This window comes from Cupressus sempervirens, unplaced genomic scaffold, assembly GCF_028749045.1.
Source record: "Cupressus sempervirens isolate cs-2001-9-10 unplaced genomic scaffold, ASM2874904v1 CseChr00s100002_03, whole genome shotgun sequence".
Taxonomy (NCBI): Eukaryota; Viridiplantae; Streptophyta; class Pinopsida; order Cupressales; family Cupressaceae; genus Cupressus; species Cupressus sempervirens.
The window spans coordinates 1,470,976-1,493,376 of NW_028322207.1; the positions used below are offsets into that span (position 1 = coordinate 1,470,976).

Genomic DNA, 22,401 nt, shown 5'->3' on the forward strand with positions numbered 1-22,401 from the left:
TTGCTTCTTTTATCGTCTAACCAATAAAGGTTGACATACTTCTGATAATTACTCTTTTGCTCATTCCAACATGCTAATGATGATTCTTTAATCAAATCAGCACATTCTGATTTATGTGGGACTTTGAAAATTTGTTCTATAAACTTTGGATTAAGGCTAATGATAACCTTGCCATCAGCATCTTTGATAGTTTTTGTCTTGGGAGTAAACCGCCATGCACATCCATAAACGAAGTCAGGTTCTATAGCTGCCTTAGGAAATGTGGATACCAAATGAATCTTGCTTCTCCTAATGCGCTTCATTTCATGACTAGCTGGGGCTTCAACTCTTTGTACAAAATCAACCATGTCTATATGACCAATCTTCGTGTCCAACACATTATCCAAAATAGATGTGACTGAGGAAGGAGCTGCATGAGCTAATTCTTTATCATATTGATATTTTATTTTGCCTTTGGACTTGGATGGCGAGGGCATATCTTATGCTTGTGCTGCAACACAAAAATACCAAAACATAAATACATCATTACAAGGAACCTCCATACAAGTGAATTCCGGATCAATAGTGAAGATTCGAAAATGGATTGGAGACTTCACAAATCCGTCAAAGTAACTTCAAAGAGAAAGCATATGCATATGCAATGGAACGGAAAGAGGAATGAAATGATATGAAAGTGTGAAAATGGAAGATGAAATGAAATGGAATAGAATGAGAATGTGTGAAGGCGAAACGCATGGGTATGCGTGCAAAAATGAAAATTGCTGATTTCAAAAGTGACTTGGCGTTTTCAAGGCATTATTATATGAAAAATGAATACATGTAAAGGCAACATGTAACGGGAGGTGGAGGGTGAAATGAGATGCAAACACGGATGAAGAATATACTTCAAATATATGTGTGAATGGAAGATGAGATGGAAAACATGGAAAGATGTGGAAACATGTATTTGCTCACGAAAGCGCAAATGCATATGAAGGGATAAAAATGAAAAATGAAAGTGAGATACTGAGTTTTATAGTCACTTTTGGTGAAAAGGAGAAGTCAAAGTACATGGGAAGTGAAAATGACATTTTTACTTTTCAAAATGTGACTTTTAGTCAAAATCAAACCTTTTGAATGCAATTACACATGAGACATTTTGTGTAATCGTGTCATGCGAATGCAAGGGAAAAGTGAGATGCATGAAAATGAAGATGCAAAATGGGATTACATTTGTGTGCAGACAGCAAATGGAATGAAAAACATGTAATCGCATTTCGTTGAGTGAGAGATGAAGTGTTGTAACATGAAACGGAAAGTGGAATGTGACGATGCTTTCACATGTAATGAAGCAAAAATAGGTTCTTGGGAAAGAACTTGTGATTTCTCCAAGTGGAGAAAACCGGCAAGCAAGCACAAAACACAAAAGAAAAAAGAAATAACGTACCTTCGGAAAATAACTCAAACATGTCAAGATGCAATGCACTTCAAAGCTCAAATTCAAAATTGGGACTTGGGAAATAACCAAAAACATGAAAATGAATGAAAACTTCATATTTAAAGGAAAAAAGCATTTCCTATGGCAAAGATTTTCACAAATGGCAACCATCTAGTGATTTCATGCATAAAATCAGCAAGATAACCATGAATTAAATAGAAAAGAGGAAAGTCCACTTACATGAAGATTAAGTGCCAAATATGAAGGAAAAAGATGCTCCAATGTTTGAAAAATTCTTCAAAAATGCTAAGACCTTTTCCAACTTTGCAAATTTGAATGGGAGAGAGCAGCAAATAAGGAGAAGTTGTTGGAAGATCCCAAAACATGCCCTAAAAAGTCTCCATGCTCCAACGTTTTGAAAATGAACATTCATGGAACGTTTCTGGTAAAAACGTGTTTCACCAGGAATCTCAAGTAAATCGATTTGGTGTTTAAACACCAAAATGTTGATCAATATGCAATGTAACCATCCAATAAGAGCAAATCGATTCATCCTCATGCAAAAATGTTGATCAAAAATGAAGAATTTTAGAGTTTTCTTCAAAAACGTGCCCTAGATTTGGACTCCTAAAAACGATTTTCAGCATGTTAAACTCATCTTTGATGCAAGGTAACTCATCACCAAGCAAAAACACCTTGAATGAAGAAGATTTCATACAAATCCATGAAGAAAATCTAAAGATATGAGCAAAATCGGATTCTTGAGGAGCAAGTGCATATTTTCTTTCAAAATCGGACCTTTTGATGGACATAACACATTTTAAAATATGTTTTCCTCCAAAATCGGACCTTTTGGAGTCATGCGCACATTTTAAAATATGCCTTCAAGTGAAATCACACTTTTTAGAGTGCATAACATGTTTTAAAATATGCTCTCAAGTGAAATCGGACCTTTTGAGGTCATTTGCATATTTTAAAGTGTATCTCACCTTTTAGATGCTTAGGCATAAAAACTTTACTTTTCATGTCATAGCATCAAAAAGGTCCACTTATTGTGAGCTCTTGATGTAATGACATGAAAAGTGTCCTCCAAAGTGAATTTTATATGCAATGGCATGTAAAAAGTCCACTTTTCATAGTTTTTACATGTAATTGCATATAAAAAGTCCACTTATCAAGCCTTTTAGTCATTTAATTCAGTTAAAATTATAAAAATGTCACCAAATGGGTCAAAAACAATATTCATTTATCATATTAAGAAATATAATACATAAACATCATTTTAAAGTAACATTTAAATAAGTATTTGATTTTTAAAACCAAAAATTAAAGTGAAACTATATGGTTATATAGTTACTTTAAGTGAAAAATTAAAAAGTAACTCAACTTAAAATTATAACATAAAGTGCACTACAGTCACTTTAAGTTATAAATTAAAAGTAAAAGTAACTTAAAAACATAACAAAAAGTGAATATAATGTTATATTTTTCAAAAGTGAATGTCAAATTGAAAATATAACATCATATTTTAAATTTCTGCTGTTGCACATAAAATGTCCAATTTTGAAGCACTAAAACGGACATAACTCTTGACTAACAACTCCAATTGACCTCTAGGTTAGACCGAATCGAAGGAGAAATCGAAAGGCATGACATGAGCAAAACCAAAGTACCAAAAATAAGCAAAAACAAACTCAAAAGTAAAGAACGGACTGTGAAGGCTTCAAAAATCAAGCAAAGGCTTGACAGAAAGCAAAACGAAAAAGACTTGACGAAGGCCTTCAGTAGAACAATTTGGTATTTCAATTGAAATGGATCAATAGATCCACATTAAACAATTAAATATCAAATTCAAGCTTAGAGAAACACGAAACTAGCTTGGAAAAGTTGTGTATTGTTACCAACATTTTGTGGTGACAAAATGTAGAACAACATTAGGTACTTTAAAGGAAAGCCATATACCTTACCTAGTTATGCTACTGACAAGATTTTCTCAATGGAATTGGCCAAACAACTCATGGAAGTTCAGTCTGATCATCATGCTTTGCATAGCCCAGGTTTTGGTATTTCTTCCGCCAAACCCCTGGTAATTGGTAATTATATGATCAATTTTGTACATTGAAAAAACTATGAAAGCCAAACTTCAGTTGATCACATTGAAAAGATTCAAAGCCAAATTTAACATTGATTACAAAGAAATGAATTCTCAAATCAAGAGGGCCTTTACAAATGTTCATCGTATAGAAGATGTTTGGATCAACATGCGAATAGAATTGGATATAATGAAAATGGCCAAGTGTAGATTGACTTTGCAACAGATCATTGATCTTAACATGCTTGAGATCCCATCAAATTTTCAAATCGAAGATAATGGCAATATTCTTGATCTAGAATATCATCAAGCTAGTTTTAATGAAAGATGCCCTTTCCTTATTCAATGCTAGCAAAAGGAAGGAACATCTATCCTTCTAGATTTCAATCCATTTTGGCAAACACCAACAAGTGGTTGAAAATTAAAGGCCTAAAAGGGGTTAATCCGAAATTAGGTTTGGATTGTCGAAGTTTTGGTCCTCCTGGAAGGAAGTTGTAGTTGGAAATCACAACTAAAGATGGTTCTTCTTCTTCTAATGTGAAGAAATCTCTCAAATTCAAGTTGATGGGTGGAAAGGGATTTAAATCATCTCAGATCCTTGAACTAGTTCATGAATCAGAGGAAGAATCAAAAGAAGAACCAAAGCATAAAGTTGTTTTTCATTTATATCATAATTCAATTCAGCGGCTTGTAAACTCTTGCTAAAGAATGCAATTGGTTGCTTGTATCCTTCATCGTTCTTTTGTAGCATGACCGCGGCTATGGTATTATAAGAGGCAAATGAAAATAATTGGAACGGCTTCTTAAAATCAGGAGATTTTAGAACCGGGGCTTCTTTTATAGCTTGCTTTATCTTAGAGAATGCCCCTACAGCCTCACTATCCCAAGCAATTTTAGCACCCCTCTTAAGCATCTTAGCAATAGGTTTAACAATTTCAGCAAAATTAGAGACGAACCTTCTCACAAAATTTATTTGCCCAAAGAAAGATTGGATTCCCTTAGTCGTTTTAGGTATTTGAATGTTATCAATGGCTGCTACCCGTTCAGGATCAATTCTAACCCCTTCCTTGGAGATGATATGACCTAACAATTTTCCTTCGGTTACCCCGAATTGACATTTTTTAGGGTTCAAAGAGATTCCAAATTCAAGAGCCCTTATGAAGATTTTTTCTAAATGCTTACAATGGTCTTTTGCTTTCTTTGAATAAGCAGTAAGGTCATCTTGGTAGACAACCATAATCAAGTCAATCAATCCATCGAAAGCAACATCCATTGCCCTTTGAAAGGTAGCCCCTACATTTGTTAACCCAAAAGGCATCCTAGCATAGACATAGGTACCCCAAGGTGTGGTAAAAGCAGTCTTGTATTGTTCGGATTCTTTCACTTTGACTTGATTATAACCCGAGAATCCATCCATCATAGATAGTAATTCATTACCCGTTACCTTTTGTAATAAAATCTCCATGTTAGGTAATGCATAATTGTCCTTAAGGGAAGATATATTCAAGTTTCTACAATCTATACATAACCGTATATCTCCATTCTTCTTTCTAACTGGGACTAAATTCGAAACCCATGTAGAATGCCTTATAGGTTTTATAATTCCGGCGTCTCTTAATTTGATGAGTTCATATTTCATTTTTGGAGCTAATGTTGGATTTATCGGACGTTGTCTTTGTCTAAATGGTTTGGCATCGGGTTTAAGAGGTATTTCATGCTGAAACAAATCTTCCCTATACGCTTTAAGCTCATCATAACTCCAAGCGAAGACGTGTCTATATTTTCTTAATAAAGCAATTAGGTCAGCCCTTATTTTTGATGACAACTTCTTCCCTATGTAAACCCTTTTGGGAGAGCTTTGACTTCCCAAATTTATTTCCTCAATTTCATTTTGGATTTTGGTAGATGTGCTATTTTTTGGACTTTCCTTTTCGTCAAAGATTTATTCTAAAGCAACTAGACCTTTTGGTATTTTATTGGTTTTTAATTGCATTATTTCCTTTCCAAACAATGTTTCCTTACCATCTTCTTCTTCTATGTACCCATTCCAATCAATGAATTGATTTTCATAATCTTCCTGGCAAGTCAAAAATTTAACGATATCATTATCGTCCTCAAAAACTTGCCAGTTTTGAACATTGTCTAGTATAGAAGGTCTTTTTTTTACTTCAACCTGAATAACTTCATCAAATGGGATATCCATTTGCCTAATAGCTAGATTAGCCATTATATCAGCTAGGTGATTGTTTGATCTATCGATCCATTTGATTGAAAAGGTATCAAAGAATTCTATCAAATCCCATACATAGTTTCGATACTGTTTTAATCTTGGGTTCCTAGTTGAAAATTTATGCCTAATTTGTGAAACAATTAAATCTGAATCCCCTAAAACAGCAAGCATTTTAATCCTATATGCTTTTGCAATACCAAGACCAATGACTAACGCCTCATACTCAGGAATATTATTAGTGCATTCAAAATTTAGTAAGAAAGAAAATTTAAAAGTTTTACCTAACGGCGAAACAAAAATAACGCCAGCCTCATTTCCTTCCTTACTACATGCGCCATCAAAAAACATTTGTCAAATATCATTACAATTTTCTTTTACATAGATTGAAAATGGATCAACAATCTTAGAAGTAGGTTTGGTTATACTTACTTGGAAGTTGTCCATGTCCTAATGACAAAAGTTAACCTCGGGATCCGAAATGTAATCTTCAACCAAGTAGTATGACTGGGGTTCCCATTCGATTCGTATTTCCTTGCCTCCCACAGGTATGGTAGCATAAGACATATCTAACTGCACATGACCTCCAACCAAATTTGATCATTGCCTAGATAACAACATACCATAATTTGTTGATATTTCAACTACTGTAATGTCAGTTCTGTATGATTTATGCGAAAATGATGGAAAACGAAATTCAACATTTTTAATTATTCCAACTACAGGTACAGATCTGTTATCCATGGCATAACATTTTCCAAAAGGAGTATCAACTTTAAGTCCTATTTCCTTCATTACATCAGCAAACATAATATTGACTGTTGCCCCAGAATCAATCATACAATTTTTTACCAATATATTGTTTATCAACAATGTTAAATAGAACGGGTCTACTTGATTTGTCCTCTTATTTAATGTTGTTCCTAGATACACAATAAATGTTTCTTCATTATTTTTAACATCATTCTTATTGTCAATATCTTGCACACTAGACAATATCTTCACAGTTTCCTGCCTGTGATCAAAAAATTTCATCATATCCATTAGAGGCACAGTAATCTTTAATTGGGATAAAGCATGACTCATAAAACTATGACAATCAGATATTTTCTTGCCATTAATTTGCACAACTGGTTGCTTGGTAATTTTATAAGTTTGATTACCTTCCTTTTGTTTGGTTTGAGCTTGATTTTCAGGCTTCTTAGACGCTTCAATCTGCTGCTGATTCCTAACAAATATACCAGCAGGAGTCCCTTGATCAGCATTATTTTCTTTATTCCTTCTTTGATATGTATGTTTAGTGTGCTCAACTGCTGCGATAGTATAGGCTCTTCTTTCTTCTGGCGTTAATCTACGAAAGGTAGGATTGTCTTCCTCATCGGAAAAGATTTGTTGAGTACATTGCAGCTGGTTAGAGCCCCTATAATATTAATCAGCATTATGATCTTCATCCTCAGAATAATCTTCATCCCTTCCCCATATTGGTTCAGATGATATTGTGTTGACTACGGGTTGTTCCTCATTTTGATTTCTTTCTTCAAAAATAGCTTGTGCAACGATACAATGATTAGGATCGTGGGGCAGCCTGCACGCATCACACCATGGGCCATCATCAACAATATTCACTTTCTTCAAAGGATCAAGTGTATCTTTAGCATGAGTTGGTCTTTCCGGTTTTCCATCCTTCCAGTTTGTGTTATAAGACATATCATGTAATCTTACTCTGTCATTTCTATTAAAAGGTGGCCTCTCACTTCTACCTTGTTTGACTTTTATCTCTTTTAGCATATCCATTATTTCTTTGAGTTCATCTTTCTTAGGATTTTTTGGATTATACAATTTGGAATCATCCCTCTTATTAATTCTTCCTGCCGCTTTCCTATCATTTTCAATGGTCATGGCAAGTTTGAAAGCTTGGGGTAGCAAGGAAGGTCTATGAGATCTTATTTCATAGTGAGTTTTACTATCAAAGGCACTTAAATAAAAATCAATCAAGAATGAATCTACAGGCCTAGTTTCTCTTGGAATTCTGTTGAGGACTTTATTAAACCTTTTGTTGAACTCTGACACTGATTCATTTGAGTTCTTCTTAATGTTAGTCAATTCATGTGACGCAAAAGATGTATCAGTGTGATCTCCGAATTGCTCAATAAATTGATTTGCAAAATTACACCAGCCAGAAATTGATCTATTTGGCAAACTTCTATACCATTCCGCAACGTCATCAGTTAATGATTGAACAAATAATTTCATGAACACATCCTCATGTTCTTCTTCAAAGTCTTCAATCACATTTTTCAGGTTGATAACATGTCTTTCAGCTGATTCAGTTCCATTTCCTGAAAATTTTGGGATGGCATTCCTCAAATCATTTGAAATAGGATTCAGATATCCTTGAATCCCATTGAAATCAAGCTGCCTATAGCGTTCAATTGCCATAGGTTGCCGCATCACTTGGTTTCTATAGCCTTGATTTTGAGCCACATATCCTTGAAGGTTTTGATTATTGTTATTCTGATTTGCCCCATAAGGCTGTCTAGTATTCCCACTATTTTGCTGAATTCCTCTATTATTTTGTCCATTGTTCCATGCTCGCTGATTATTATATCTATTAAAATTGTTATCTTGATTTCTCTCTCTTCTATTCTCATAGAGCGGATTATCATGATTAGTAGCATATTGTGCCTCCAAATTCTTTATGTGAGGTGGGTTATACCTAGGCGGAGTATTTTGATCTGATTTTTCTTCCCTCCACCTCTCTGATCTTTGTTCATTAGAAGGTTTAGGTGGGGAAGTAATAAGGTCTTTTGACATTCCTACTTTCGCTAGGATATCATCCGGCTGCATTTTTAACGCTTTTGCCAATATTGCGCTATTTCCATTCATAGTTTCAGCCATTTTCCTTATTATCATGCCCCACTGCATTATTTGTTCTTGTTCATCATCGTCTTCTATACGAGTTATTTCACATTGAGGCTCTTCATCAATTCTAGGAATGTGAAAGAACGGGTTTTCTTCTTCATTTTCTGGGCTATTATGGCTTGATTCACAAACTTCAGGTTGTTTATTAGCTCTTTCCTGAAAATTTCTATGCCCTATATAAAACATCTTTGCCTTTTGATTTTTACCTTTCTTATTCTTTGGCTTCTTTTGAAATGTGAGTTGCGCTAGTCTTTTAGGCTGGGGGTTTACCGATCTTCTACCCCACATACACTCGCAAAATTAAACAAATGCTGATCCAAATATACAATAGAGTCGCCTATTTCTTTTAAACAGAAAGAAATAAAAATTTTGGTTCTTTATCCAGCAAAGCTTTATGCCAATAACTTGAAAAACAATTTTCTAAAAGTAAGAAAAAAGATCTCCTTTTAGTTGCTGATTAAATAAAATGAAATTTTAAGTCAAAACTTTAAGACTTTTGAGCATAGCTTTGAAATTTTTAGAAAAGATTTGTAAATTTTATCACAATGATGATTAAAAATCTGAATGTTGGAATCTGAAAATTATAAACGACAAATGGAAACAAAAGAAAACTTACTAATGTATCTATATCTAAGTGAAAGAAGACGAAATCAGAAATCTCACCTCTAAGCTTTTGCCTAAATGAAACTCTAAACTGGTCCTGGAGTAAGTAAACATTACTTGCGACGTCCCCGGCAGAGTCGCCAATTTGTTGGTTCCCAAAACCGCAGATTGGAATCCTACGAGCCTTGCCTGCTCGATGCTGGGGTATCAAACCGATTAAGGCCAACTTGACGGAACTAAACAACACAATTCAATTTCCTTGCACTTTCGGCTCTGCAAAACCGAGGTGGGTGTACCTAATCTTGAACGAAACACTTAGATCCAAGACACTTAAAACAGATCAATTAGAACGCGAACACAATAAATATTTTCCAAGTGGCAAGAAATATAGAAAAACTTTAAACTTGCGATTTATGAACTAAGAACAAAAATAAATGATTAAAATAATGTTTTAAATAAAGTATAAATATAGATTAATGCATCATATGAATATATTACTTTCTCAAAGGCAAGAAATTAAACAATTGCCAGCATATGGATTATGAATTAAGAGCAAAAGATCAGTGCTTAATTAGATGGGCAATAGAGTCAAAATTATCGATTGAAACGTACAACTTTATAAAATCTAATATATTCAAATTATAAACAATTTTAATAATCAGATGCGATGGATCAATTATTTAAATGCAATTTTAAATAAGTCTAAAATGCACTTTAACTCTTACAGAGACAAATTAGACATAAATATGGAAACAATAAAATATTTCACAATATTTATGTTTATCAAATTTAAAATGCTATAATGATCCAATCCACAGCAAATTTATCAGGACCAAATGAGACTGACTCAAAAATCCACCATCCACAAGCTTGGTTCAACAGGTCACTCCGTTGCCGATGAGAAGATATAACATATCATAAAACATAGGATAGAATTTTTTGTTTTAAAAATAAGAATGAATGAATATCGTATATTCCTTGGTTCTACTTTACATATATTTATAAATGTCCAAAGGGCATCGGTTGCCTTCCAAGCATTGCGTCTTTTCATAAATAAAACTAACGGATACTGAAAACTTATATGTTTTAATTTTATCAAAATATAATTAAACGCCTTTGCTTTATATCTCCCACTGGCATTAATGCACAGTCTTTTGCATCCGATCATATACAATAACTCCTCCAACATAGCTTTGCGTGAATCAACCCCATTATACAATGACTTCAGACGCTTTTAGTGCTCCTCCCGCTGGATCTGAGATACTATCTTTTCTATCACTTATTCGTCATTATCGGAGGTACTGCTGGTGCGTTTTCCTACTTCGATCTCATGATTCCTTCCGCGAATATCATGCTGCTAATCCATTGTGAGCTTTCGGGCTTGCGTCTTTTGGCTGGTGGTGCATCCTAGCATCATGTCATAGATTTCATGTTTACAAAAACCGCTTCAGGACCCCTCTCCATGCACTCATTCATGCCTTTATCCACGCAGACAGCATCCTTCATACCTGCGAGAGACACAAAACATCATCAGATATAGATCTTCAAATAATGATAAGTATAAAACCCTATTTGAGAAACTCCCATATGATACGAAAGCCTTCAGAATTGCTATTTGAGCATTTGTTGTTGCACTGAAATGCTCTTTCACGGATATCTGCTCCTAATATTACATCCGCACCACAGTTTTGTAGGCCATCTTGAAAAGCCGACTCCTATTTTAGATGTCTGCATTCTACCAATCTATGGTCTAGACAAAAATCTTCCTCTGTCTGTTTTGCCATCAAACCAATCCAGAATAGATTTTCGTGGCAAGTTTGTCAACTGCGCCATATTACTCAGCATGGCCTCAGTTGGGCACCTCGTACGCTGATATACTTTCTCCAGTGTTACAAGTTGCACTTTTTTAGCCTCTTCTTTGCATTCCAGCCCCTCAGATTCACAAATACTGGTGACTCGGATTCATTTCTTTGCACCTCAGTTTCAGCCTGAGATGTCAATATAGAGTTTGAAGGTTTTCTTTCAAATTCAGATGACTCTACATTATATTTGGTAGACTCAGTATCTTCAATTGATTTTGTTGGATACTCCCTGTCAAGAAATAAAACTGGCTAAAGAGGAGGATTGCGCAATAGTTCAAGGACTGTTCCTCATTTGAGGCCTACTTCTGCTGTAAGCTTTTTAATGCTGGCTTTACGACGACCCACATTCAATGCTGCAGCCAATTTCTGTAGTTGATAGTCCTCGTTGTCTTCTTCATCCTTCTGTAGCTTCTGAATAATTAATAGTAGGGCCTCTCAACACATAACAGGGTTCAAAAACAATCTCTCAAATCTGATTGCACCAATCTTATCTAGAAGCAACTATTGGAGATGATGCTGGTTATCATGTAAGAGATTCAGGTACTGTCCATTCAGAATAGAATCCAGTATGCCACTCCAATTGAGTGATGTACTATATGCACCTCAATCAGATTAGATCCTCGAAGGGAAACTGCTGGCATTATAGTTTGGCCTACCTTGTATCCTTACTCCAATATGCTTTAAAATATGCATTTAAGACCTGTTGTTTTATATTTCTGCATTTAATCTACTTTGCATTATAATGCCTTGATATCAATGAGCCCTTTCCATCATGAAATGATCCTTAGATTTACAATAGCACATTGCGAAGGCTGTCTGAAAGGATACAAATTTCTGATAAACTCCAAGAAACTAATACTCCATCTCAGATTCCTGAAACAATAATGGATAACAGAAGATGCATTAGTTTTGTTTGTTTGCTCCATTCACTCCTCTTATCAGCTTCCACATCAATATTATAATCATAGACTTGAATATATATATTGCAAACATATGCATCTCTTGGTTATGTCTTTCCCATTAGCTGATACAACATGGACAACGAGGCAACTAGGAGAATAGAGACTTATGAAATTTTAGGCTCCATCAGGGGGTTGAAGCATTAGTTGTTTCGCTCTATCGGTATAGGGCCCAATTCTGAAAGTGGGTAATGTTACACCACTGACTGGTCCCATTAGTCCATTCACAACTCATGGTTCTCTTTGCTTAGGTTTTGCTACTAACTTCCTTTTGAGCTTTCTCTGTTGTGTATTCTAAGGCAAGTTTATGGAGGGTAACTATATCTACTGAAAGTTCAGTCTCCTCTTCAAAAGGGATCTCCCCACCTCTTCAACATCTTAGTTCATCAAATCAAGAAGCACCTAGCCATTCAAATGTAATGCATCAATTATGTAATTATTTATTGACTTTCAAATTGAGGGTATGCCCTGATTATTTTGTAAAAGGGGGTATGCCCTCTTCAAGTCCCAGTTGTGCGCATCTGTACGTATATAGGACCTTGGTCCCAGGCTATACCGGGGGTTTTCGTAACCCCGTTCTTTTTCCACCGGTGCCTAGACTTGAATGAGCTTTTTTTGTAAATATGTTGAATAAATTAATATAATGGGCATTTGCCTCTTATTGATTTAAAAAAATTTAATTATATTATAATAATTATTAATATTAGGTTTTGTTTTAACTTTTTAACATCTTAACTTTTAACTTGAACATCAGCACAATGTACACTTCCAATGTTGTAGGCTGGCAACTCGCACCAATGGTCATGCACATGGTTGCAACACAATTGTTTGCACCTTCCCAGCGCAGAAGACTTTGCTCACACCTTTTTAATTGTCAATCATCATTAATATGATCCACGCGAACGATAAAACTCACCAAAAATATAAAGCCCCCATTCATTTTGTTTGGTTTTAGCAGTTAAACCTGTCGAAATCAGTCAGGAATCTATTTGAATTTGCCATGTCACTACTAGATCAATTAGAATCGATTTTAATTTTCCTTAAACGATTCAATGGCAAAAAAGTCAAACTCAGTGCACATCCACTGAGATTCGAGCCAGATTTTGATTCAAGTATGATTCATACCCAGACTTGATGGGAAGACTAGACAGATTCATCTACTTGGGATAAATACTAGGAGTCCCATCTTGCACAAAGAAAATGGCAAGATGTGTTTCCGGTTACGTTAAATTCTGCAGTTTACAATAGGTATCATTTGGTTATATTGCATCAATTAAGTTATCTATGCTTAGAATGGCACAAATACTATGTTTGATAATGCTATTAAGATAGTTTTAAATTTCATTGGAGCATTAATCATTTTGGGAACAAAACAGCAAACGTGAGTAGGATTTTTAAAAAAATGGCAAACAATCAGCAAAATTGGAAAAATTGGATTTGCAAAAAACCATAAAATATTGAAGAAAATTAGTCAAAACTACCTTTTTATAAAAAACAATTAAGGGGCATTTATATAGAACCAATATATTGAGAGAATAAAATATAGAGTTCAACCCGTTGATTATAGAAAACAGATTTCATTGTTTATATTCATGTCACTGATTACATTGCACAAGTGGATTTACAAAAAACTGTAAAATAGTGAAGAAAATTAGTCAAAACTATTTTTTAATTAAAAACAATTAAGGGGCATTTATATAGAATCAATATATTGAGAGAATAAAATATAGAGTTCAACCCATTGATTATAGAAAACAGATTTCATTGTTTATATTCATGTCACTGATTACATTGCACAGCTGTGGTTCCAGAAGTTTGTCTTTTTTATGCTATTGCGGCATGTATTGTGCAATGTAATTGATTTATAATATTTACAATGATTTGGCATGCAAAGAAGGTGCTTATAGCATTTTATAAGGCTGTGCCTGACAAGATTTTATCTTTCTGTTTGAGTGTTTACTTGTCTAGTTCACATTCATGTGATTCTCTATGCAAGTATCTCCACTTTCAATATATTGTTTTCTTTTGTGGAATGATATTTCATTGCTCTAATTGCATATATGAAACATCATATATAGTCACATCTTTGCTTCGTAAATTTGAGGATTCTGCTATACCCTTACTAGGCATGAAAATGCATCCACCCCAGCACCAACACGTGAATTTATAGTTCTAGTAATCTTAAACAGAGGCATAGTAGAATCATGCTTCTATGTATACAAAAATGTTAATATTTCTAATAGGCCTGGGAATCATTTTCTCCTTTATGATTATTATCAATTGTTTGTTACTGGCGGTGAAGATAAGTGGGAATTTTAGCATCTTGCCTTTCCAAAAGAAAATATATGGCAACTCGTATTGCATTAAATTGTTGGTTGCAGGCCCAATAGCCTAAGATGTACGGCTGCAACTAAAAACAAAACCCGGGATGAAGATTGTTTCTACCATTGCGAGTAAAAGGCTTCTGCTCATTGCACCTTCAGATGCAAATGCAGATTCTTGTGTAAGTAAAAAATATCAGCTTTCTACAGCTTTTTTTTGCGGGTTTTGGCATCATTTTTAGAGTTTACAATTTTGAGCAATTTTGTGAATGATTTAAACACAAATTAAACCTGAAAATATCAATTAAAGTCGTTGACCTAGTCAACACAATTTTTTCATAAAAAATAGGGAATAGATCAGCCTGCTGCACAATTCACAATTTATTGGGTATAATCACAACTTTTAAAAAATTCTGCTTCTATGGGTTTAAATAAATTGTTTTAATTTTCTTATTTATAGGTAAAAATTTTCATGGAACATCCAATATCTGACTTCGTATATTATGTGCAAATATCTAACATCAATTATCAACTGATATAGTTTAGTAGAATAAAACAATTTTCTGAAAGTATGAAAACATCAAAGAGCTCTGATAGAAATAGAATAGCATACTAATTGTACATATTTGCAGAAGGATGGGAAAATAAAGTAAATACAAATACTGTGCTTTCACACGAAATTGGACAAACCTGGAGCACACCCACAAGAGGTGACGATGGTACATCACCAAAAATATGTATGGATACAGTAGAAATTGCCATTGCTAGTGGTCTCAAGTTTGGAGTTACACAGTGGAGTGCAACATAATTCACAGGGCCCTGAAAATTAATGAAACATACCAAAAATGCACCATGATCAGCAACACAATTATTTTTCTTTGTAATTTCCCAAACGGATATTCTACTAACTTTTCACATAAACAACAAACATTCTACTAATGTTTGACATAAACAGATTTCAACATAAGATAGATAACTCATACAAACCCAACCAACAATGTAAACCAGCAAATGAACCAATAATGCTCAATAAAGTATTCAATTTTAAGACATCAGAATTGCTATTGTATTATAAATCAGCAATACAATAATATGTAAAGAGTCCAATCTTACAAACAGCAATAATATTCTGATTGGAAACATATAAAAAACCCTATAAACCAAGTGTGAACTGTCTTGAATCCACTGCAGTGTTGAACCGGGGCTACATCCAATCCACCAACAATGGCCTCAAGGTTTGCGTCCTCGGGTCTAAAATGGAAGCTGTACTATCCCAATGTTTCTCAAAGAAAAACCCAATTTCTCCAAAACAATAATAATGTAAGCATTCCTGAAAACGAACGAGACTCCCTCTTTTTAATGCTCAACGGTGACTCTTCAACTATCTTCTATCGTATTCTTCTTTGTCACCTTTTAACTCCCTTTATAATATTAAATTGACATATTTATTAATTTTCTTTTAACTCTCATAATTCAAATTTAATATTAGTTTAACTTCAGAATTCCTAATGTCCCAAAAAGGGGACATTACAAGTCTTCCCTCCCCGAGATTGCTTGTCCTCAAGCAATCAATACCAAGATTGCATCTGCAAGTAGCTCTATAGCCCAATCTGAAAACAAATCATGCCACACTGCGAAGCAAGGTGTCAAAATACAACCCATCCATCAACCAGATCCCCAGATCCCATGTTAATCTATGAAGTATCACTCCATCTATAGGCTGTACAACTTTGATCATAACTACATCCAGTCTCAAACTGTGCAGTACTAAAACAAAATCCTTAGAATGCCACATATACATACGATCAACACCTGGATCCCAAATTTTTCTACCAACATGATCTTGGGTAGAGTAATGGATGTCCAACAACCTATCATCCTGGATCAACCAAACAAACAAACAAATCACCCAACCCAACTTGCAAATATGCATGAAGTTCGACTCATAAGTCCACTACAGATCGCTGTCATAAACCGGACCAATCATATAGAAGATGATGCGGCTGTCACTATGCCTATGTGTTGGAAGGATAACCATCTCATAAGGTGTGTGTCTCAGGGTGAGGTATCTCCACGAATCAATTGGTAACTCGCTAACCTCTAGAGGCTGAACCATATCTGGAAAAATAGTAGTAGACCAAATGTAGAACCCACCGACTGGAGTGTACATAAAGATAAAATCACCAGCTACCAAATACATAGCAGCCATCTCATGAAGACTTGGTGATATGTCTCTAGATAATCAATAGAAACTATTAACATATATTATGGATAATTTGGGATTATCAGCATCACGATAAGTACCAATACTCAAATCAAAATCTCCATCAATGAAATGATCACCATCAAGTGAAAACTCTGAGTCATTTTCACTTGCTTCATCTCTATCCACATGTCATTGTGTAGATATATAACTGTTGTCATAATAATCAGAATTATTGTGGTTGTCTTCATGTTGATCAATCCACTCATAGACATCATGTTGGTTGATCCTCTTGCTGTCATCAACGTCAATCTCCTCAACTCCTACATCTGAATGTTGAGCCAAGGTAGAGCGTGCCAACTTCAATTCTTGATTAAGCTCAACAATCTGATTTTCTGTCTCATGAAATGCCGCCAAGGTATTCTCTAGGATGTCCTTAGTATACGTGATCTCACAAGAAAGGGTGTCCACTTCTTCCTTCTTCCTCAATGATTCTGAGTAAATCTGTGTAAGGTTAAAGAGATGGTCCCGACCTAAAAGGAGGTGTAGGTAATCTGATTTCATTGTTCTGATTCCTTCCTTAATCACCTGCAAATGTGAGAAATCCTCTTTGAGTCCTTTTTCTCTTCTCTCTAATTGTTCCCTCCAAAAGTGTTTTTCAACCATCTCATATATGTTATCGAAATGTGATAAAGCTGCAATAATCTTATCTTCAGTTTCATGTAATGTTCATATTCAAGTATTTGCAAAAATGATGATAAAGTGAGCCAGTAGAAACAGTTGTACGGCCTGATGGGAAGCCCCACGGTAAGATAGGCTCCGTACGGTGTGACTGGCAAGTGTAAGGCACACAAGTAATCACATGGCGAGCAAGAAGGAGGGTGTACGGTCAACGATGGTGTATGGATAGTGCTGGGAGCCATAGAGTGTGGGCAGGGAAATAATAAGATGGTTGTACCGTAGGCTCAATAGGTTGTATGGTGGTATTTGATGGGTGGTTGTACGATAGATGCAGTTGGCCGTACGTCAAAGGAAGGAGAGGAGGGATAGGCCATACAGTATTTGGGCCTTGGCCGTACAGTATGGACAATAGGCTGATGAAGTCGTACAGTATCTATCTGGGTCGTAGGTTGATGTATAGTATGTGTATGGATGGTATAGTGTCGTGAGGGATGGAAGGTCTTGCAGGTTGCTTTGCCAATGATTCGGGCCATACTCAGTGTTATCAGTAAAAGTGATTACATTCGCCAGAGAAAACAAAATATTGAAAACCAAGTCACAAATTGATAGAAATATAAGTATTTGCAAACAAAGATAGTGCGTGCAATTGCCAAAACCAAGCAAAGTAATACAACACCGGAATAGGGTGAGGGATGAATCCTATCGAAACCGAAACGCCAAGTAGGGAAGATCTTTCACTTCCGAAATGGTGAACAATCCAGAACTCCAACAGGAATTCACAGTACAAAGAAATAATCCAAAATCACATACCAACTACTATCTACATGTCGTGCTCGAATTCCCGTCAGGGAAACCTTTCCGAGGGCGTACAAAGATAGCTGACGACCACACCTACCAAGCCGACAACCACACCTACCAAGCCGACAACCACACCTAACAACGGAAACAATTAAATAAAAATGGGTCCGAGATATACTAAATCAATCAGAACCACAAATACAAATATTATTAACTTGGGCTCCATATTAATTAATTAAAGAAACTAATTAAAGGTCCTTTGTTATATTATTTAAATTTTGGAACCAGTTAATTAATTGATTTAATTTAATTATTACATTCAAATTTGGGGACATAACAAATCATCGCTGCCCAAAGATTGCTTGCCCTCAAGCAATCCATCATCAAACGAAACGCCAACAACTTAGGGTCCCAAATCAAATGTGTAGGCGAGATAAGTGAAATGACATCAATCCTCCGCAGCACCACATTGTCATCAAACTTCCACTATGCCACTTTGATATGGATATTGTCATGTCCTGAGTCACCAAGATCACAAACTTGAAATTCATCTATGTAACCCATAATGATTGCCACCGGAGAGTACTTCATAATCAGCCAACTATAAAGATTCCTCCTGCCAATTATCCTCGATCAAATCTGCATCACCAGGAGACTAAACAACTACCGGGGGCTTGCTTATTTGGAGGGTCGTTGGTAGAACCCAAATTTTCATCAAGTTGATCATCGGGCATTGATTCAATGATATTTGTGCAAGTACCTTCTTGAATTATTTCCTTCATCTTGGACTCAATTACCAAGTAGATTTTGTCTTTGTCGTAAATGATTTCGCCAACCACCTTGTATCTGTCATCCTGTACTTAACCATCCAATAGTTGGCACGCAAAAGTATTTTGGAGTATTCAACTAAAAGATGTGCCCTCCAATCGGCTGAAAATTGAGCCATAGTGTAATCTAAGTCAAATCTCTCCATTCTCCCAATAGGCTGGTAGAATCACTAGCTTTGATACCACTGTAATGTTCTTGTTCAAGTATTTGCAAAATTGGCAATTAAGTGAGCCAATAGAAATGGCCATACGGCCTAATGGGAAGCCCTACGATAAGATAGGCTCCCATACAGTGTGACTAGCAAGTGTACAGCGCACACAAGTAATTGCACGGCGAGCAGGAAGGAGGGTGTGCAGTCAATGATGGTATACGGTTAGTGCTGGGAGTCGTACGATGTGGGTAGTGAGATAATAAGATGGTCATACGGTAGGCTCAAGAGGTCGTACAGTGGTATTTGATGGGTGGTTGTACGGTAGATGCAACTGGCCGTACATCAAAGGATGAAGAGGAGGGACAGGTCATATAGTATTTGGGCCTTGGCCATACAGTATGGACAATAAGCTGATGAAGGTCATACGGTATCTATCTGGGTCATAGGTTGATGTAAGGTATGTTTATGGATGGTATAGTGTTGTGAGGGATGGAAGGTCTTGCAGGTTGCTTCACCAATGATTCGGGCCGTGCTCAAAGTTATCAATATACGTGATTGCATTCGCCAAAGACACCAAACAATGCCAGTACAATTATTGAAAACCAAATCACTGATTAATACAGATATAAGTATTTGCAAACAAAGATAGTACGCAGAATTGCCAGATTCGAGCAAAGTAATACAACAACGAAATAGGGTGAGGGATGAATCCCATCGAAATTGGAAAGCCAAGTAGGGCAGACTTTCACTTCCAAAATGGTGAACAATCCACAACTCCAATAGGAATTCACAGTACAAAGAGATAATCTTAAATCACATACCACCTAATACCTACATATCATGCTTAAATACCCGTCAAGGAAACCTTTCCAAGGGTGTACAAAGATAGCCAACGGCCACACCTACTAACGAAAACAATTAAATAAAAAAGGGTCCAAGATATTACCAAATCAATCGAAACCACATACAAATATTATTAACTTGGGCCCCATATTAATTAATTAAAGTAACTAATTAAAGGTCCTTTTGTTGTATTATTTAAATTTTGGGACCAGTTAATTAATTAATTAAATTAAATTATTACATTCAAATTTGGGGACATGACATTACCTTCAACTAATTTCCCAACATGTGTGAATTCGTAGGTGTATGAGATGAGTCAAAGGCACATGAGGGGAAAGGTGTTTTATCATACATATCCACATCATAAATGTCATCTTTCATACCTAGTTGTGAGAAAGAATTGGGGCAACTTCGTACTTATAATTAAATACATCACAAGGAGAATCCATACCATATGTAATGACCTGCAAGTCTGAATCAAGATCAGCATCATCACTCACAAAAGGTGTTGAGTCTTCATCATTGGCTGAGTGGACAATCTTCTCCGATGTATTACTAACATGTCCATCAAGAGTGCTAGTATCAACAGCCCCGCAAGACACCTCTAACTCCATACTATCTATCAACGAACTTTTGCCACTATTAACATCTATCCCATGATCATGTGAAGGCTGTAAATAACTGGCAGTTGGTTGTTCTTTTTCCAAACCACCTGTAACTTGGATTTTGACTGTTGAAAATTCCTCATGCAAATGTTTGCACCTATTCTTTGCAAGACAATCCTGGGCCAATTCATAGTACTTTTTTGCCATATCAATCTTGTTTTGTAGTTTTGGATGGAAATCCATGTAATCAAGGAAGTGTAACTCTTTCTGAATCTGAGAAGGGAATTTGTCGTACTCATCATAAATATCAAGTGCCTCTGTTCTTACATCAAATTGTGAATTCCAGACTAATTGTTGTTGTAATTTAACTAGATCTTTTCCAACTTTTTCCAGACCATATGTCTTTCCCATGACTCCTTTAACGGTATTATAATCAAGCATTTTGTCAACAATTCCCATGCACTTAACAACACTCATATTTGAATCCAAATATGAAAACTACCAATACTGGAGCGATTTGTCAAAAAGTTTTGATATTTTTTACAAGTATGTCACTGTTCAGTTCAAACAAGAAAAAAGATCTGAATGGCTTATCCCAAAGGCATTGAGTGTGTGCAAAAGGCAATGTCGCATTGCAACCGTCAGTTAACTGTAGCAGCTTGCAAATGTGGTAAACTCAGAATTTATTTTGTCTCAACAAATTAACACCCTGGTCAGAAATCATGCCACAGACCTGAATACACAAGGAAAATAGTCCTAGTGCATCAACTTTCTATCTTGCGAATATTTGTAGATATTGCTAAACAATTTGCAGATTGATTCCCAAATTCTTTATCATGCATTTACTGTTGAATATTCAGAGCAAGTTTCTAACTGATTCCAACAACTCCATCACTCCACATGGAGTGCTCACATGGTTACTTCTTTTGCAAAAACAAGCATTGAGAGGTATTTCTGATTATTGCAATATTTGATTGATATCAAAGCTTACAGAGTATGCTGGAGTCAGCAGCCCAATGCTATGTAATTTGGGTCCTTTGTAGTGCTCACATGGTTACTTCTTTTGCAAAAACAAGCATTGAGAGGTATTTCTGATTATTGCAATATTTGATTGATATCAAAGCTTACAGAGTATGCTGGAGTCAGCAGCCCAATGCTATGTAATTTGGGTCCTTTGTAGCTGTGCACAGATGAAGAACAGTTGTATGTACAAAAAAGCCTCACCAATGTCAAGGTTCACTGACTAGCACATGAATGGTTTGACCTCTTGCAGAGGCTAACAACAAATCCCTCTTTAATACTCGTTGTCTGTCGATTCCCAAAATGACTTGGCGCTGACTCTCAACCACTCCTGCTTTCAGAAAATATCCCTTTCGCTAGCAGCAATCTCAGTTACAATAATCACTCCTGATATAATCTTTAAATCCTTAATACTGATCCACAAGCATTTCCAATGATTTCAACCATGAGCTTAAATTTTTCCTCTGTGGCAACTTAGAACAAAACCGCTCCAAATAGGCAGAATATGGAATGTGTAGTTCTCATGCCCAGAGGATGGAAATTACAATCTCCGTTGAACCTTACAAACTTAAAATGTTTATGGAAAAACATTTATTCCAAACTCCCAACTATGGTCTACCAATCATTTACTATTTTGCAGGAAATTGTCAATCTGAATCACCAACAAATACGTCTCTATTTTAACTCCTTCCTTTCATGACATAGAAAACTATAATAATGTTGCTAAGGAATTGCCAGAACAAACTATCCTTTGATTCAATTTAGCCAAATTCGAAATGGAATAGCAGAGGCTTGTGACAACAGATATAATTCTTGGCATATAAGTGAAAGGTTGATGCCTATGTTGTTATCTTGTCAACGTGTACAGC

At 35.6% G+C, this 22,401-nt stretch overlaps 1 protein-coding gene and 1 pseudogene across 4 annotated transcripts in view; both read right to left on the reverse strand.

Moving 5' to 3' along the window:
- Positions 1-22,401, reverse strand: part of LOC149527823 (putative sphingolipid transporter spinster homolog 2) — a 292,780-nt gene that overhangs the window by 106,149 nt on the left and 164,230 nt on the right. For all 3 annotated transcript variants that reach the window (XM_089812102.1, XM_089812103.1, XM_089812101.1), the window contains one exon: positions 15,094-15,222. In XM_089812102.1, coding sequence (XP_089668228.1) covers positions 15,094-15,222 — 129 coding nt within the window. The remainder of the gene's footprint in view (positions 1-15,093; positions 15,223-22,401) is intronic.
- Positions 10,000-11,764, reverse strand: LOC149527825 (protein OVEREXPRESSOR OF CATIONIC PEROXIDASE 3-like; annotated as a pseudogene). The gene is made up of 3 exons (XR_016359633.1): positions 11,726-11,764; positions 11,418-11,534; positions 10,000-11,372 (listed from the first exon to the last, which is right to left on the reverse strand). The product of XR_016359633.1 is annotated as a protein OVEREXPRESSOR OF CATIONIC PEROXIDASE 3-like (transcript).